The sequence below is a fragment of the Ambystoma mexicanum genome, chromosome 8, assembly GCF_040938575.1.
Source record: "Ambystoma mexicanum isolate Mex_15411 chromosome 8, UKY_AmexF1_1, whole genome shotgun sequence".
NCBI classification, from domain to species: domain Eukaryota; kingdom Metazoa; phylum Chordata; class Amphibia; order Caudata; family Ambystomatidae; genus Ambystoma; species Ambystoma mexicanum.
This window is the reverse complement of record NC_090929.1, coordinates 76,466,917-76,486,504: the sequence shown is the minus strand read 5'-3', so window position 1 is coordinate 76,486,504 and position 19,588 is coordinate 76,466,917. Positions and strand designations below refer to the sequence as shown.

The window sequence follows — 19,588 nt, the reverse complement described above, 5'->3', positions numbered from 1 at the left end:
TGTTTTTGTTTTTACATTTTTAACCCCTTTTTACCACAAAACTATAGATGGTGGTACATTTTTGGTTTCGTATAGAGAAGGGTGATCGCGATGGTGAAAAGGGAGGGGTCGGGGGTCTCCCCCGCTTTTTGCAGTAAAAAGGAAGGCCAACATCGGCAAAAATTAATCCGCAAAGTTGTAGTCTGTGAGGGAGCAATACTGATGGATTAATTTCTTGCAGTGAAGTATCGCAGGTCATCAAATCTCCCCGTCACTAGGCGCATGCAGTCACCCCGCTAGGCGCTTTTCATCTCCCCATTTCCTGCACGTTGTGTCCAGTCTGCCCATATTTAATGTAGAAATGCCTCGGGCTTGCCGAGTTTATTACACCCCTGCATCTAAGTGCTTCCGACCCATTCATCCCTATTAACCCCTGCCTGGGTGGGCTTCCTAGGCAAGTGGGATGAAGTCCACTCCAGGTTTTAAGGACACCCACAGCCAATACATTTAAATGCAGTGAATCTAAATGGGCGCTATTTATGAAGTCTGTGGCTATTCCGAAAACCTGGTGCTGGTGGGGAAACTTTGAGGCCACTAGGCTCACCCAGGCCACACTTCTCCATTGTGCCTTCCTGTTTTATCAATTTAATGGTCACTAGACCCATCCAGCCATTCCATTTCCGGCAAATAAGGAATCCAGGCCAATCCTCACACTCAGACACCCCGAGACACAGACACTCTCACTCACACTCTCACTCTCTAAAACAGCCTCTTAGCATAACCCTATGGTCTGCTTTTATACTGAGCACTGAGCCTCACTTCAGTGAAAATATTGTTCCCGGTCCCTTCTCTCCCACAAGCTATTACTGCTTATATTTTCTATTATAAACAGTCACCATAATCCCTTTTTAAAGAGCCCCCCCCCCACTTGACATCATTCAGACCCCTCAAAGGGGGGGGGGGGCAGCAGCACAGCAGTTTGAAGACCACCCAGAGCATCAGCCAGCATTTGCTTACCATAGCGCTCTCCATGGAAATTTGCTGGGTCAATGTGAGGAATTCGACCATCCTCATGGCGAGTGCACGCTCGCTTGGGCTTTTAAAAAAAGTTTTAAATGAAATTGAATGATGAGAGAACAACCTCCGGAAAATGTGTGGGGCTAATCCGCTCCCATTTCCCTATGCTTGCTGCACAACATACTCAGGGTGGACACAGCCTACAGGTGCAGTCCTCCTGTCATGTTCAGCTAGAACGTGACAGCCACAGGCCCATCAAAGCATCTCAGGAAGGGGGAAGGCAAAACCTTCCCCCTGCCATGGCCAGCCTCATTAACTGACAAAGGCTGCATGAATCCTCCCTATCATTTGTCCGCCCTGCTTGTGGCAGTGCATACTGATGAGAAGTTAATTGAAGCAGGCCTGCGAGAGTCCGGGTTGCAGAACTGACAAAGGACAGGATACCCAACACCCTTTTGATATGCATCTGTGTGAACCTGAAGTCATCTCCCACCTCTCAGTAGCAAGGGCAGTGAAATGTAATTTCTGGGACGACTGTTTACAGTGGTCATCCCGGCAGGGGGACCCCATTCATTAAGGTACGAGTATGTGGTTGGGTGGCGACCATAGGTCTGGTCTGATCGCCGCTTCAAGGGAGACCTGCACTTTTAATCAGGAACCACAGAGAGCTCAGTTAGCCAGAGAGACACTTTGAGCCAGAACAGACAGGAAGATGGGTGGGACTTAGTAGTACATGTTGTCACCACTTACCTTTCCTGTTTCAAAGCACTCTTGTTATGACCTCACACATAACAGAAGATTGTTGGTGGGGACCCAGGATTGGTTCATTAATGGAGGCTTAGCCTACACCAATCACTTGGCCCATTTGGCTTTAAAAGAGGGTAAAGCCTCTCTTTTAGCAGATCATCCGATGACTTCAGAAGGAGTAAGAAGAAGGACACATTTGGACCCTAGCTGAAGGTACATTCTGCCGTACAGAATCGACCAGTGAAGGAAGGCCAGGATTTCCAAGAGGGAAGCAAAATCTCTCCCCTAAACATCTCCCAGGGAACAGATGGAGATACCAAAATCAGAGGACCTGTCCAGCAGCTCCAGAACCGGTACCCAGCCAGCAAACAGCGTGCCCTGCTAGGTTCTGCCAGCAAGCTTGCTAGGTGGGAAGTGCCAGAGAGTCTCTGAACCTGAAACTAATGACAAGGCAGCTGCCTGCAACACACTCCTCAGCTTGGCGCCGTCTGCCTCAAATGACGACACAAGCCCAGCGAAGAAGCTAGGAGGAGTGCCACGACAAGCATCAACCAGCGTCTATCTTTTAAGGACATTTTCGAGGCAGTCGAGCCTTCAAATCGCGACCAGATGCACCACTGACTGTTGTCACACTGCAGTCACTAAAGCCATCCGAAACACCTCGACCAGCGTTTAAGATCTGCCAACCAGCACTGAGACAATGATTCTTGACCACAAACTGCTGTGTACGCCAGCCTGCAGCTGTCCGTCCAGCCTCGCTTGCTGAACTGCCTGCCGCCTGATACCCGCAGCTGTCTCCCATCTTGAACTCTGTTGCAGCAGCTGCAAAGCATCCTGGAGCCGACTCGACCCTGTCGCACATCAAGAACATCCCAAGTACCAGGTACATTGTGGTTCTGTCCCCCTGGTCCTTCTCCGAAGGCCCCTAGTGAGATTTACGACCCATTGCACCCTTGGTGCTGAAACCAAATAACCTTAAACAGTTGCAACTGATTGCTTAACCGACTACCTTCCTGTCAGTATCCAGAGTGCATCCCCTTCCTTCTTGAAACTGTCTGTCCTCTGCATTCCTTTACAGGTTGGGTTGTATTTTGCTAGAACTGTCTGTTGTGATGATAATAAAGTAGATATTTGCATACAACCTTGACTGGAAAGTCCCTTTTATCATTGGGTAATAATTGTGTTTTCGCTGTGTTGCAACTCACCAACGATCCACAACCTTGCTGAGATAAACCTGCCGTTCCATCCATGTTACCAATAAGTGACTTGTTTATCCAATCTGTTCAGATCCCTTCTGGTGTACTAGAGGTGTGGGGCTGATTGATGGGTTAGAAACCGATATTCATCCCTGGCCCACTGGTGCCTTGGAAGTTGATTCGTAACAGTCAATAAATATGAAAAATAAAAATACATGACTTCTTAATGAAGATTTTAACATTTTCTCTTTCCCCTTCCTCTTTAGTTCCAAGGATTTTGATTTTGGGACCTCCAGCTTCAGGGAAAAGCACCTTGGTGAGTACTTGCGCTCTTCCGTTAGTCCCCTTTCGTGCAATCTCCAGGGCTGGGAACCGTTTCCGGTGGAGGACTTTGGGTTTCTACAGATGAAAGAGTTCAGTTCACGCCCAGGCTGGCGGTGGTGGGAGGGTTGTGTATTGGCAGCAACGGGCGGTGCCGTCTACATACTTTTACAAATGTCCTGCTGAATTTCTTTCTGACTAATTTCTGTTTTTGTATTTTATTCATTGCTTTTGTAATCATTTCTTTTGAATAAATCCCTTCAAATAGAATTTAGCTTTCCACTCCTGTTTAAGCTTTGTCCCATTCTTTAAGCACTTTGAATTCGTTTTTGGGGGTGAGGGGGGGTGTTTTTCCTCTTAGTTATTTGCTGTTAGGCGAGACACCTCGTTTCCCCCTGAAGCTTCCACTGGTGCTTCAAAGTGGATTTTTGATTTAGTGAAGGAAGATGATTTTGATCGTGAGCGATATTATGGGGAAACTATTTTCACCAGTTAGGATAGGACCAAACGTATGTATTCATAACTACAACAGCGATATTGTATGCCTTGCAGTAACCCATCAACCCGTCCGTCCGTCCTTCCATCCATCTGTTGTCAGAAGTCCGCTATTTAGTGCATAATAAAAAACACCTACTCAAAATATTAAGCACTAACCAGGCAAAAAGCAACGCTGTTTATTACATCTGGGTGAGCACAAATACAACAGAACCACCCTGATCGAGAGGCTGACATCTGAATGGACTATGAACAGCAGTTTTATAACAAGAAATACAATAGTCGGAAATCAGGAGAAACACTAGCAAGTTGGAGGATTTCTTTTTTCTGTGCTTCCCAGGGATTTGATCGGTTTGCAATCTCCTCCGCCGCCACGATAGTTACTTTAATTAGTGAAAGCATTGTTAGAAAAAGTTTTCCCATAGGTGCAATTTTCCCTCCATTTGTGAACCCCCAAACCTTTTGCTTTTTTTTGGAGTACCTCACCTGACTTTTTCCAGTGGAGCACAGCCTTCAGCTGCACACCTCTGGGTTTTTGCTAATTTGTTATGGGTTTTTGCTAATTTGTTATGGGGAAACTGACCCGTCCTTCAGGCGGTCGGCACTGGGAAACTATATTTCCCTTAGTCTTTCACTGTTGCCATTTCTTAGTAACTTTTTATCCATGTGCCAAGTACCTTACAGTACCGCGCATAGGGGTCCTTCTGTTTTATGGCCTAGCCACCCGCTAAGGATGTTTTGGTGTTTGTACAAGTGTGCCTAGGACAAACAGGTGGCAGCAGTTTAGTTTTAAATAATGTTTACTTCATTTTTATGGACCATACTACGTTTACCGGGTTTAGCCCAAGACTGTGGCCAGTGCTGAAAACTGGCATGCCACAAAGTCTTTTGTTCTGACCTTTGGCCATTTTGTCCCTTTGCCATCCTCCAGGTCGAGAGACCCGAGTATTCCTTATTTGGGCATGCAGCCTCGCATGAAAACCGCATCTTTCATGGGCTGCTGCATGTCACATGTGCTAATGCCCAGGAAGAGGATTGGGACTGTCTGGTCCCAATCCACACTACTGGTGCCAGTATGTCTGGTAGACCTGAATGACTGGAACCACCGTAGGCCACAATTGGTCGATATCTGGCGTGCATGCAAGAAAGCAGATCCTCCATTTGCTATCTGAGATTTGAGCGTGAACCGAATCGTGGATAAGAGAAGAGGCTCTGCATCCATTCCAGGTCGATCTACTGAGGTTCACGTTGTACCTCATAAGGAGCCAAGTATCCTTAAGAAGAAAGACTTGAAGAACCACTGGAGACATACTTGGAAGTTTTGGCACCCTGACCCCGCTGCTGTATCGTCGGACCCATGTTTCTTCATCGAACCAAGAAGGCCTGCAAGAGTTCTTTGCCCCTTTGGAGTAGTGGGAACAACTACTATTGGTTCTTCCTACGTACCCTCGAAAAACAGCCTCTTTGGAAGTGTTCCTGGGCCATCCAGTGAACTGACCAGCTCCTCGAGCCTAGGGTATTTCACAGGAGTTGCCGCGGTCTTGAGTTGAGACTCTGGGGATCACTAGCTTGGGGTCCTGGGCTCTCTCCTGCCAAAACTCATTGTCCTAGCTCCTCTGGATCGAGGTTTATGAGAGTTCACCATGCTGCAAGCATTTGCAGTTCATGCATCACCCCACTGTGGTGACCATCGCTGAAAGTGCCTGCAGTTCTTGCCTCCCGTACCTGAGATGTGCTGCACTGGAGCTATCGTTCTTCCTCCTTTGAGAGCTGAGTAAAAGCTACTGTCCCCCACAGACGATCGTTCCGTCCTGCAACCGCGGTGAAAGTTTGGTCTGGACTGTGTCGAGGGTCGGTGAGTACTTTCCTAACTTACCGGTGGCCCCCTGGCACATCCACCCTTTTTACGCATGAGTGTCCCTCAAAGGACACTCACTTTGGCTGGGCTAGCCTGTGCTCCCCAGCTATTCCCGAACTCCGAAGGTCACTCCATCTGCAAGGGTAGACCCTCTTCTAGGAGTAGAAACGTATTCTTCATCACCTCAAGCCACGTCCTGAGCAGCTACAGCCCCCTGAAGAGAATCGTCTTTTTTGTTTACACACGACTGACATTGTTAACACATACGACTGTACTTTGAGCGCTAGGCTCCTCACTTCGTAGGGCTGGACTACATAAGTTAGGAATTGTTGATAAAGGACTACCCAAACTGATATCTGTGTTCATTTAACCCCTTTCTGTTACAGGTTGTGGTTATTCTCTTCCCCCCACCCCCATCAACAGCTAATCGCATTATTGTATATATGTTAAATAGTGAATAAGCGTGTGTGGTAATTGTTTTATTGATAATTGCAGTTTAATTGTGTTTTGTTATAAAGGCCTATAATAAATGTATTTTTGATATACATCTGGCTAAGGGTAATCTGTGGAGTTTTACTGTGTGTGCTCAGTGTGGGCTTCTGATCACTCTCACCCCTCCTGAGAATTAGTCTTGACCACCTGCCAAGCTACCGTAGATTGAACTGGTTTGTCCAATACGTTCCCCTGTTCCACTAAACTAGGATGGCCTCCTAAACTTCTGCCCGCCAGGTTAGAGTTTAGAAATCCATCTTAACAAATTGGTGTACAGAAGTGAGATCAGATAAGAGGTACCCAGTGTTGCGCACTGGTGAAATACCCAGGTTGTATTTGCACAGAAATCACAGTGACCTAAGTTTAAATTAACAGGAGAACCGTTCCACTAAACTAGGGTGGCCTCCTAAACTTCTGTTCACTAGATCAGAGTTTAGAAATCCATCTTAACAAGCGTCATTAGAGCATACAGTTCAATACTTTCCCATCACCTCACCTCACCATGTGGTCCCACATTTTATTCACAGCCCACCCCGGTTGATCTTGTTATTACTGAAGTAACATTTGTGCTGACCGCGAGAACTTCAATACACTGCCACTGATTAGCACCATTGAGAACGGGACACGAGACACCCTGCAGCTGGTGGTAAAGGGGACATTCTCATGATACCTGTTAGATAATGACCTTGGCGGACTCTGTGGAAGATACTTTGAGGGCTGGCTCCCTTGTCAGAGCTTATGGACTTACCATCTGATTGGTCCTCCCAGGCACGCCACTTGGTCCAGTGTTCCCTTCCCACTGCCGCCTGCCGATAGGCTTTGGCGGTCATGTGACCGGTACACTGGTACAGAGCCATGCTCCCCGTTAACGTGCAGGACTGCTTGTTTGGCTGACTGCCTTGCAGTTACATCACCCAGTTCCGGTTGTCCTAATACCCATATGACAATTATACTGAGCCTTCTCGCCCCTTTGTACATCCTTGTCGTTGTGGTCACGTTATGAATTCAAAGGTTCCCAGATCCAGCTTGCTCCGAGGTATTTCCCACTACGCGTATTTGTGATTGTGCTATTTTGGTCCTTTCCCTCCTTTAGCTGATCATAGAGAAATGTGTTGGAGCAAGTTTTCGTCCAATGTATCTCACCCCTACCATTCCCGGGGAAATATTTTATACAGTGTGTCTGTGGCTCAGAGTATCTGTGTTATTCCCCATGTAGCCACCCCCACTGTGCATCTTCTTTACTCCAGCAGGTGGTAGGTGAGTCCCCCATTCTGGTGCTGAATTTGCCCCTTTAACACACGTCCATGATCCCCTTTGCTTCTATCCATCTATCTATCCATTCATCCGTCTGTCATCCATCCATCCATCCATGCATCCCCTTGCTTCACCCACCCACCCACCCTAACACACCTACCTGTCTACCTGTCTACCTATCTACCTATCTACCTATCTACCTATCCATCCGTCCATCTGTCCATCCGTCCATCCGTCCATCCGTCCCTCGGTCCCTCCATCCATTTATTCCCTTGCTTCTGTTTTATTTATTTTATTTTATTGATCATTTGAAAGGTGCTTTATACAACAGAATTGTAATTCAAAGCGCTACAAGGCTAAATGGGAAGGGAACAGGGAAAATAATAACAGTGGCATGAAAACAAAGAGCAACATTAATATATAAACAGTCGTGGTCCTACTAGGTCTTGTGGCATTCGGCCGTGCAAGTGCTTTGAAGAGAAGTGCTGGGGGAGAGGGATGCAAAGGGGCAGCAGGGGAGTGGGCAAGTGCTGGAGGAGGGCCCGGGAGGGAAGTGATAAGGGGAGCCATGAGGAGAACCTCAGGCTAAGTGCTGGTACCAGCAGCTTTCAAGGGGGGGTATGTGGAGGCACCAGGCAGGGGCCAGCAGGGCAACGCTGTGTAGGGCGGAGAGGTGCTGGTAATGATGGGAAGGAAGGGCCTGAGAGCCTGTGGGGTTCATGAGGATCAGGCCAACGGTCACAGCGGCAGTGGGGTGATTAGCAGGGAAGGGGGAGAGGTAGAGAAGAGCAGAGTTTTGAGCAGTTTCCAGAACTTGAGGTCCAGTTCAGGTCTGAGAGGGGCAGGGAGGCTGTTTAAAAGGGAGGCATCAGCCGCAGAGAGAAACCTGCCCCCACTCTCTTCTTAGAGAAGCGTTTGACAGTCAGAGCGCTGGAATTAGAGGAATATAGATCTCTAGCAAGGGAGTGTTTAGGATGTAGCAGGGTCCCAGGCCCCAGAAGGCTTTGTGGATGATGCAGAGGGTCTTGAATTTGATCCTTGCAGCCACTGGGAACCAGTGGAGAGATTTTAGGGCAGGAGAGATGTGGTCCCTGGGCTTGAGGCCAAGGATAAGCCTTGCAGCCCTATTCTGGATTAGCTGGAAGGGGCAAAGGGAGGCGAGAGAGAGATTTAGAAAGAGGCTGTTGCAGTCGTCCAGCCCGGAGAGGACCAGAGCTCTGGAGACAGTGAGCTTCTGGAGGAAGGTGAGAAAGGGAAGAATGCCTCTGAGAAGGTGGAGCTGGAAGTGGGACTTATTGGTAAGTTCCATGATGTGAGGGGTGAAGGAGAAAGCGGAGTCGAAGAGGACCCCAAGGTTTTTGGCCTCACAAGATGGTGAAGGTAGAGGGCCCAGAAAGGGTGGACAGAGGGTAGGAGGAAAAGAGGACACAGATGTTCCGATGAGGAGGATCTCCGTCTTACTGGCATTGAGACAGAGATGGTTTGCTGCACACCATGTCTGAATGGCGGACAGTCAGGAATGAGCGAGGAGGAAGAAGGGGAGGAAAAGGGAAGGTTGAAGGAAAGTTGCGTGGCATCGGCATGACACTGGAAATGAGGAGAGAAGGAGGATATCAGGTGAGCAAGTGACCGAGTTAGATATTGGAGAGCCAAGGCGATAGGATGGAGCCCTGGGGGACACGCAGGTTGAGAGGATAATTGTAATTTGTTATTTATAACGCGCTTAATACTCAGAGGGTATTAAGGGCGGTTAGTGAGGAAAGAGGTCATCCAGTCCAGTGCCCATTCAGTGATGCGAGGGTGTCAGAGTCATTTTGAGGATGGAATGGTTGACCGTGTCATAGGCAGAGCAGAGATCGAGGAGGATGAGAACAGCGGGACAGTTGGAGTCGAGATTTGCGAGCAGGGTTTCACGGGTGTTCAGGAGAGCAGTTTCCGTGCCTCTGGATGCCTGGAATCCAGATTGGTGGTCATGAAGGCAGCCAACAAGATCGGTATGGAGGGTCAGTTGGGGGAGGACCAACATTTCCAAGAGTTTTCCCAGGAAGGGGGTAATAGAGATGAGGCCATAGTTAGCTGGGCAGGAGCAGTCAGCAGAAGGCTTTTTTAAGTGAGGGTGCAGAAGGGAGTGCTTGAGAGAAAGAGCCAGTGGCGAAGGAGCGGTTACAGAAGTCAGCAAGGGCCAGAGCGAGATAGGAGATGGCCTTAATGGTTCGGGAGGAGCGGGAGAGCACCTGTTTGGAGGAGGCCTTCATAGAGCAGATCACTCTAGAGACCTTGTCTGATGTTATGGGCAGGAAAAAGAGTGAGGGGAGTTGTATGAGGGGGGCCAACGGAGGCAGGGGAGCAGGAGTGGGAGAGGAGATGGGGTGGAGGAGAATAAGGACCGGATGTCCTGAGTTTTGGATGTGAAGTGGGAGGCCAAGGCAGTGCAGAGGGCCTGGGAAGGAAGGAGAGTGGTGGAGACTGCAAGTGGATTGGTGAATTCCTTGCAGATTTTGAAAAGTTTGGCCGTGTTGTTAAAAGCTCTAGTGATGCGGGCCTTTGTTTTTGAGCGGATAGAGAAGCAATATCGCCTTTGGAGCAGGCAGCAGGCCAGTTTGTCAGAGGATGAGCCCAAGGTCTGCCACTTACGTTTAGCAACTCTGCACTTGCGTTTCACAGTTGCTAGATTGGAGTCGTACCAGCTGTTGTTCTTGGCGGCAGGTTTCAGACAAATTCTCGTGGCAGGGGCAAGGATGTTGAGAGTTTTGGAGATGGCAAGATGCAGATTAGCAAGGACGGAGTCCGTGTGAGAGTCTGGAGAGGGAATGGGAGGGGGGATCAAGCTGGAGGCAAAAGCAGAAATGGACACTCACTTCATTGGTTGAATGACGGTGAAGGAGGCTGGCAGTGCAGGGGCTGGTTCGGATAGAGGGCCAAAGGGCCCCAGGTAGAAAGGAAAGAAGTGAATGGTCAAACCAGGAGATTGGGGTAATGACCTGATTGGCGATGAGTTGGGCTGGGCCGGAAGGAAGAATAGTGAGAGAGATGGAGTCACAGAGGACCCGGAACTGAGAAGTGGATGATTCAAGAGAGTCAAGGTGGATGCTGACATCACCAAGGAGGAGGAGTCTGGAAGAATGGGCAGAAAGAGATGAGGTGAGGTCGGCCCATTCAGAGAGGAAGAGGGAGAAAGGGCCAGGGGGTCTGTAGATAGTAGCGAGGGTGGAAGAGAAAGTGGGGGAGACCCCCAGCCTACAGACGAGGCATTCAAAAGAGGAGTAGGATTGAGTGGGCATGATGGAAGCAGGGACCCCCTCAGGGAAGATCAGGGCCACTCCACCTCCATGCCTGTTGGGTCTGGGTGTGGAGAGGATTTTCTAGCCCTAAGGAAGGAGAGTGTCAAGAGCAGTGACAGAGCTGGCATCGAACCACGTCTCGGTAAGAGAGGGGACGTCTAAGTCAAGGACTTTGAGAAGGAGGCAGATGTCAGAGAAGTGTTTCATAGCAGAGCGAGCATTCAGAATAGCCAAGTGGAGCTGGTTACCACCTTTGAAGGTTTTCCGAGGTGGTGTACAGGGGCGTGGTACTCCCATAGGTGGTGTTGGAGATGTGAGGAGAGGGAAAGAAGGGGTGGCAGCAGAAGGGAGGAAGTTTATGAGAGAAGGGCAGGCTCCGGTCGAGAAGCATAGTGCTATTGTGATAGACTTTAATGAGGTACCTAGAGGATGTGAAGTATGCAAGGAGAACTTCCCATCTAGTGCCACCATTAATGGGTGAGTGGGGAGAAAGGAGAAAGAGTGGAGACCAGGTGGGGTGTACACAGATCAGGAGAGGGTACAGTGAAGAGGATGTCTGTGAAAGTCTGTCTGGAAGTGGCGTTGACGTTAGGTGTCAGAATGGGAAGGCCTCGGTCAGAGTCCAGGAAAGCTTTTTTTGTTTTTTTCTTCCAGACTTTGTGAGAGAGGATAAGTGATAGCATAGCTGTTGGAATAGACAGGAGAGATGGAGAGTGCCCTGGAAATAGAGGGGCCGAGAGAGATAGGTAGGGGAGTTGTCAAAAGCACTAAAAAGCTACAGAAATGGTGGGGGGTGCAAGGTATGAAAGCACACCTAAATTTGGGTTTGCCAAAAAGCACAGATACAGAACAGAATGGAAGTTGCAGCAATTTAAAAAGCACATATAGGTTTGATTTTGCCAAAGAGCACCAAAACAGCACAAAATGGAGGGTAAAGAAGTTTAAGGCACTTTTAAGGAGGAAACATGGGTTTGGCACTAGCAGGCAACATAAGCAGGCTATATGTGAAATGCACAGCAGATACACATGTCAAGTGGGAAGAAGGTAGAGTTTGCAGTCAGTCTTTGAGGCAAGGGAGGAAGGATTCAGCAGGCAACCAGATAGAGGTTTGTGGTCCAGGAGCAGGTGATCCAGTGTGCTTACCGGTGCAAAGTAGTGGTGCATTGTTCATGACCCCGAAATGCAGGGGAAGAGTCAAATTGATCTGTGTGCAGCCTGGGCTGTGGGAAAGTTGCAGGGGCGGCGGCATTGAGGGGGGCTCTCTCCAGCTCCGGACAGGTCCGGACAGGGGCCTTACTGGTGGGCCTTGGAGAGGGGGCCGGCTCAGCCTGCCGCTCCCTGATTGGCCTTAAGGCTGCTCTTGATGTCCAATCGGAGCAAAGGCAGGCACAGCTGGTAAGGTAGCCTGTTGTAGAATATGGCCACCGCCATGCTGGAGCAGGAATCGGAACTCATGAGTAACACAGCCCCACTGAGCTGCTCTAGTGTAAATGAGGCATGAATGAGGCAAAAACAGCTAAAAGCCAAAGCTGCTTTTAAAGGAGCACCCACAGGGCAAGTGTGGAGATGCAGCAGTGAACAATCGGTGATGCGCAAAGAGCACTGTTAAATTCAGATACAGCACTGCTGGGCTTACCTGAGGGTGCGTTGAAATTATGGTGGATGAAGCCTCGTGGTCCAGGGAAGGCTTATATTCAGCTGCAGTGTAGATGCCGGTGAAGAGAGAATCCATCTATCTATCCGTCCACCCATCCAGCTATGTTTCCATCTCTCATCCATCGCCCACACCAAACCATCCGTCCATCAGCCCACCTACCCATAGGCCATGTCAACCCTCCTGGGACTGAGACCTGTGACTTGGATATTTTACACATATCTCTGCTGCTATTGCATAAACCTCTTGAGCTGTCTTGCTGACACACAGGTCCTTACCCATGCCGCAGAGGTGGACGCTCCCCCAGGATGTCTCTGTGTGATAGTTTCCACAAGGGTTTTCATCCCAGAGTCACTGCAAAAAGCCAGACGCAGCTTTTCCCGGGGGAGGGGGCCTTGCCCCAGCACCCCCTTCAGATAGAGAAAAGTGTGCTTGAAAAGCAGGTCTAAAAGGTCTTAAGATCACAGGTGGGCCTGTTAGACTGCGTAAGACCACATTGCAACAAAATCTCACCTTAATTATTAGTTACTAGCCGATACCTGCCGTTGCCCGTGTCTGTAGCTGACCTGCAAGTGGCGGTCTGCTGTAGCCTTGCGTATGTCGTATTGTTTTCTAACTTCCTATTTTGGAAAAATCGCAAAATCAGCAATCTCCCGAAATCGCCTATTTCACGGGCCGGACTCAACCCTGTGCAGGGCGAATGGGTGGGCTTGGTCAAATTTCACCATCGCCAGTACACCCCATACTGGTATGCCGACCTTAGGCCAAAATATCAACCTACCAACTTTTATGGGCTTGGAGCCAACCTCGAACATACAAACACACTTTCACAAATATACATATAGATGGATTAGACTTCATCTCAGTGTAACCACTGAACCAAATCAATTGAAGCGCTAGACTGGATCTATGTGAAAACAATGAAAAAAATACTTCCAGTCCCAAAACATTGATTGTGTTTCTTACTGATTTTAACACATAATAACGAAAATAAATGCGCCTACCCTCCAACCCCTCATATTCCCCCACCTTAATTAATACCCCAACCCAACCCCCATCTTTATTTTCTTTATGTGTTAACATTTGTTGAACAAAATCCAATGTTTTGGAATCCGCAGTGTTTCTGTTTGATGTTTTGTAGCAATAGCTGTAGACTTGGCCTATCAAATCTGGACTACTAGGCCGTGAACCCAGGAGAAATGTGGGAGAAGAAAACAAGAGGGACTCAGTAGAGAAGAATGGGGGGAGGGGATCAAGGCACCCTAAACTTGAGGTATGCAAACAATAAAAAACAAAAAACAAAGGGTTGTCAGAAAGTTATCAATAAAGTTAAGCTAATTTGTCAAAAAGCACTTTTATTTTTTTTAAAGTGTCCCCTTTAAGCCTCTTAAACCCTAGCAAATGTATCCCTTAATCTTAAATCAAATATGTGGTTTACGTGAAGGCCTGGCTCACCTTTTGGTAGCGGGGCTGACCACTCGGGCTGCACTCCTTAGAAGACAGTGATTACGGCATAGAGCATGGATGCAATTTCAGTATGTACATAGGGTCTTAGCAGTTATTCTAACAGTATACCCTTTTAATCAGAGAAAAGTATTATCTGTGGAATAGAGAAGCTAGAACTGTTCTTAAAATAATGGCAAAATAGGTTTCAATTACACATCATTAGAGCATTAGGCTGGTAAGATAGCTCAGTGGTTAAGCGCTTGCTTGCTGCTGCAATCTATGTATTATCGGCAGGCCACAGGTTCAAATCCTGGTAAAGTCGGTTGGCTGATAATTGTCTATAAAAAGAGACCAGGCAGCTTCAGTCTTGACAGGTATCCTTGGAAAATGAGGACATGTTGTGTGTTTGGAAACATTGCGTACATGGGCCACCATTCAGCGGTGTCTTCCCGTTCACCCCATCACATGATGCATAATTGTGGTTTGATAATATATGGACGTGGGCGCCCTGATGCTTCCACTACGTCCGGGCGTCTTTTCCTTGAAGCATTGACGCATTGTGTGTTCTCCTTGCAGGCCAAGCTCCTTTCCCAACAGCTGAAAGCCACACACCTGAGCCGGCAGGAGTTCCTTGAGAGTGCCAAGCCGTTGGCTGAAGAAGTCGCCGACGCAGAGTGTGAAGACGAAGGACAGGTACCCTATCACACTGGGTAGTTATGTAGTGGAAGCCTATCCCCAGCCTTTACAATGGCCTTTGCTTCGCAGACTTCCGGTTCTCAATGTTTAATCAATGTCTGGCTCTCCAGGTGTTTTAAACTACAACTCCCATGATCCTTCACCACTGCTCTGCCCCCAATAACCTGTAACTTAACATCTCTGAGTGAGTATGCGCCTTTAATACAGTAACACTGTCCAATAGCCAACATGGCGTGCAGGGGCAAGTCGATGGGAGGCCTGGTACAGATTCGGGAGGGACGGGGTGGGGTGGTAGTGGCAGTTGGAGGCTTGCAGTGGAGTGAGCGGGCATGCAGATGATGATATGCCTGGATGTGTTATGTGTGTCCGCGTGGGAGCGGGAAAGAAGATGGAGGAGGCGCCCTGATGACATGGGCAGGGTCCTCCTCCCTCCCCCTTGGGTAAGGGGTAGGGGAATGGAAGCCAGACAGGGAAGCGCGCCAAACCGAGGGAAATGCCAGCAAAGGGCAACAATAGGAGAGGGCGTGCTAGGCTGCATATAAGCCGGCAGGCGTCCTGCTGCAGGAGAATCCAGCCCGAGCAGAAGGATGCCCGCCGCACCAAAGGACCTGTTTTTCGTTTTCCACCCACCCTGCATAGAGAACAGCGGTATGGCAAGGCCTGGCCGTTGACGTCAAAGAACGGCGAGGCAGTGTTTTGGCGACCAGTGGCAAGATGCAGACTCCGAATGAGCCATGGGAAAGCCGGAAGGGTCTTCGCTCTTGTCGGGACCAGCACTTCTTGGGGGCCTAAGCGGCGGGGGCGCTGGTGGTAGCAATGAGGACTCAGCTTCCGCCGAATAAATGGCACTCCCCCAGCCCAGGAACACCTGCATGGGCAGGCAGGACTCAGACAGGAAGGGTTGGGGGAGTTGGGCCAACTATCCTCCACCTTTCCTGTGCCTAAACCTCACACAGTACAGCTTTGTAGTAGGAGCCCGTTTTAAGATGGGCTTTAGGACGGTCATCGGAGAATGCTGCTGGCAAGCTGGGAGTGCGGGAAGGAGGAGATGAATGCTGTCAGAGGAGAGGAACAGTTTAGAGTCTGTGCGTGGAAGCGCTATGGGGACATTAGTAGACATGGGTGAAGCGCTACATAAACACAAGGACACACTGGAGGACGTGCTGCAGGAGCATCAGGAAGCATGGGAGGAAGCGCTATAGGAGCATAAGGAGGAATGGGAGGAAGTACTGCAGGAGCATAGGAAGGCATGGGAGGAAGCGCTGCAGGAGCATCAGGAATCGTGGGAGGAAGAGCTACAGTAGCATAAGAAGGCATGGGAGGAAGCACTACAGGAGCATGAGCATTGGGAGAAAGCACTGCAACAGCATAAGATGGCATGGGGGATGCAATGCAGGAGCATAGGAATGCATGGGAGGAAGCACTACAGGAGCATGAGCATTGGGAGAAAGCACTGCAACAGCATAAGATGGCATGGGGGATGCAATGCAGGAGCATATGAATGCATGGGAGGAAGCACTGCAGGAGCATAAGACACATGGGAGGATGCAAAACAGGAGCATAGGAAGGCATGGGAGGACTCGCTACAGGAGCATAAGGAGGCATGGGAGGAAGCACTGCAGGAGCATAGGAAGGCATGGGAGGAAGCACTGCAGGAGCATAGGAAGGCATGGGAGGAAGCGCTACAGGAGCATCAGGAAGCATGGGAGGAAGCGCTACAAGAGCATAAGGAGGAATGGGAGGAAGCACTGCAGGAGCATAGGAAGGCATGGGAGGACGCGCTGCAGGAGCATCAGGAATCATGTGAGGAAGAGCTACAGTAGCATAAAGCATGGGAGGAAGCGCTGAAGGTGCATAACAAGACATGGGTGGAAGCACTACAGGAGGATATGACATGGGTTGGAGTGCTGCATGAGCATAAGAAGGCACAGGAGGAAGCACTGCAGGAGCATAAGGAGGCATGGGAGAAAGCACTGCAGGAGCATAAGAAGACATGGGGAAGCAATGCAGGAGCATAGGAAGGCATAGGAGGAAGTGTAGCAGGAGCATGAGACAGCATGCATAAGCAGACACGAGAGGAAGCAATGCAGGAGCATAAGGAGACCTGGGAGGAAACACTACAGCAACATGAGGAGGCATGGGTGGAATCACTGCAGGAACATAAGGAGGCATGGAGAAGCAATGCAGGAGCATGAGAAGGCATGGGAGAAAGCATTGGTGAAACATAAGGAGGCATGGAGGAAGTGTGCAGTAGCACCGTTGAGTGTTCTTATGCGCAGAATGGGATTATCACAATAAAGGATAACAGACCCAAATAACCAGACAGACTCAAATAAAATGGCAAAATACTATTTTATTATCCGCTCAATAAAATAGAGAAACCTGGCGAACAACAAATTGTGGTCCACACACTCTCAGTAACATTTTAGTTACAAAAAGACTGTATACCTCGATGTGCGTCGGCTATGACATCATCCTACATGGCAAATAATGAAACCTATTGGACGGAGTGGTTGGTTAGGGGAACATATCTACTTATAGGTTCTATAAGTGTTAGTAACATCATTGACTGCCCCTCATGATAGGTTGGCATCCTCTCCCAACCAGGACATTCGGCTCGTTAACATCACGTAAGCAAAATGAAACCCAGGTGCAGAGAACAACATCAGACTACTGCCCACTTGCCCAATTAGTCTACCATCTCTCATCCACCAAGCCTTCAGCCAAAACCTCTCCATTGTTCATGATCTTGCTGGATGTTCTCTTCTCTGGAACTTTAAGAAGAGTTAAGGTACATCGTTATCTTCACCTGGAGTTTTATGAATAGGCCTTGTTTCCTGGTCTTGTACCACGTGTGAAGAGACCATGATTTTGTCCATTTCACCTTCTATTTAATGCTATTTGAAATGTATCCTGGATGTAATGACTCTCTTCAGTCTCTGTAGATTTGGTTGTTCTGTCTCACATTTGCTTTTCTGCATCGTCAGTAGTCAATACTTGGCATTTGCAAATGTCCGCTCATTTACTTAATCTAAGAGAAATATAATCTGCATACGTGGCTATCCTCGTCGACTCCCTTTGTACCTTGCAGTTGCTTCTTGCTGTGGCATCCTTGATCTCTGACCAACAGCTATTCTTTGTTCATGCACACATTTTGTATTTCCTGCATCTGTCAGCTCTGCAGCCCTGGTTTCTTCTTCGAGCTTTTCGCTTTACTTATTATTCAGAGCCGATGTCCATCTTTTCAACATGGCCACTTTACCCATGTTATATGTTCTACTGCAGCAAGCCTCTATGTGGCTCATCTACCTTGCGTTTCTGCGTATATACATTCACTACTCATCTGGTTACTTTTCTTCGGTATATATGGTTTCTTCGCACTAGTAATACATGTTTACTTTGTTTCTTCAGTTAAATCTTCATTCTTTAAGCATTCTCATATCGTTTGTGTGTCATCTCTTCACCTTATGACATCACTTTGCACCTGTCAGATTTACTTTACAGCTCTTCGATGTTCAGTGATGTCTGCAGATCTCCTGTTACTACTTCAGGTCGAGGGTTCATTCAGTAAGGTTGCCTGAGTGCATAACGTCTCTCATATCCACGATGCAGTATTGGAATGATACCTGGTGTCATGCACAGGGTCTTCCTAACCTTCATCCAGTATGAAGGAGGTGAGGGGGCGGGTTCTGTCAATGGCGTACACGTCTGCTCCTCTACAGAACTGCTACAGCAACATCGGATGGTATGGGTGGAAGCCCTACAGGAGCATAAGCAGGCATGGGTGGAAGCGTTACAGGAGAATAAGCAGGCATGGGTGGAAGCGTTACAGGAGAATAAGCAGGCATGGGTGGAAGCAATGCAGGAGCATAGGAAGGCATGGGAGGAGGCACTGCAAGAGCATAAGCAGTCATGGGAGAAATCACTGCAGAAGCATAAGAGGGAATGGGTGGCAGCACTTCAGCAGCATAAGAAGGCATGAGAGAAAGCACTGCAGGAACATAGAAGGCATGGGAGGAAGCGCTGCAGGTGCAGAAGAGGGCATGAGTGGAAGCACAACAGGAACATAAGAAGGCATGAGAGGAAGAAATGCAGGAGCATAAGCAGGCATGGGAGGATGTGCTACAGGGACATGAGGCATGGGAGGAAAACACTGCAGGAGCATAAGCAGGCATGGGAGGAAGTGCCGCAGGTGCATAAGAGGGCATGGGTGGAAGCACACCAGGAACATAAGAAGGCACGAGAGGAAGAAATGCAGGAGCATAAGCAGGCATGGGAGGATGTGCTACAGGGACATGAGGCATGGGAGGAAAACACTGTAGGAGCATAAGCAGGCATGGGAGGAAGTGCCGCAGGTGCATAAGAGGGCATGGGTGGAAGCACAACAGGAACATAAGAAGGCACGAGAGGAAGAAATGCAGGAGAATAAGCAGGCATGGGAGGAAGTGCTACAGGGACATGAGGAGGCCTGGGGAAAACACTGCAGGAGCATAAGAAGGCATGAGAGGAAGCAATGCAGGAGCATAAAAGGGCATGGGAGGAAGCAATACAGGAGCCTGAGGAGGCATGGGAGAAAGTGCTACAGGAACATGAGGAGGCATGGGAGGAAGCGCTACAGAAACATAACGAGGCATGGGAACAAGCAATACAGGAGCGTAAGAAGGCACGGGAGGAAGTGCTACAAGTACATGAGGAGGCACAAGAGTAAGCAATCCAGGAGCATAAGAAGACATGGGAGGAAGCAATGCAGGGGCATAAGAAGGCATGGGTCGAAGCACTGCAGGAGCATAAGGAGGCATGGGAGGAAGCTCTACAGGAATGTGAGGAGGCATGGGAGGCAGCACTACAGGAGCATACACAGGCATGGGAGGAAGCAATTCAGGAGCATAAGGCGGCATGCGAGGAAGCGCTACAGGAACATGAGGAACATGAGGATGCATGGGAGGAAGTAATGCAGGAGCATAAGAAGGCATGGGAGGAAGCAGTGCAGTGGCATAAGGAGACATGGGAGGCAGTGCTACATGAATATGAGACATGGCAGGAAGCACTGCAGGATCATAAGGAGTCATGGGTGGAAGAAATTCAGCCAAATAAGAAGGCATGGGTGAAGTAATGCAGGATCATAGGGAGTCATGGGAGGAAGCTCTACAGG

The 19,588-nt window shown here is 48.9% G+C and overlaps 1 protein-coding gene across 1 annotated transcript in view; it reads left to right on the top strand.

The window, feature by feature from the left end:
* Window positions 1-19,588, top strand: part of AK8 (adenylate kinase 8) — a 564,615-nt gene that overhangs the window by 68,260 nt on the left and 476,767 nt on the right. The window contains exons 3-4 of the mRNA XM_069609314.1: window positions 3,206-3,255; window positions 14,317-14,433. Coding sequence (XP_069465415.1) covers window positions 3,206-3,255; window positions 14,317-14,433 — 167 coding nt within the window. The remainder of the gene's footprint in view (window positions 1-3,205; window positions 3,256-14,316; window positions 14,434-19,588) is intronic.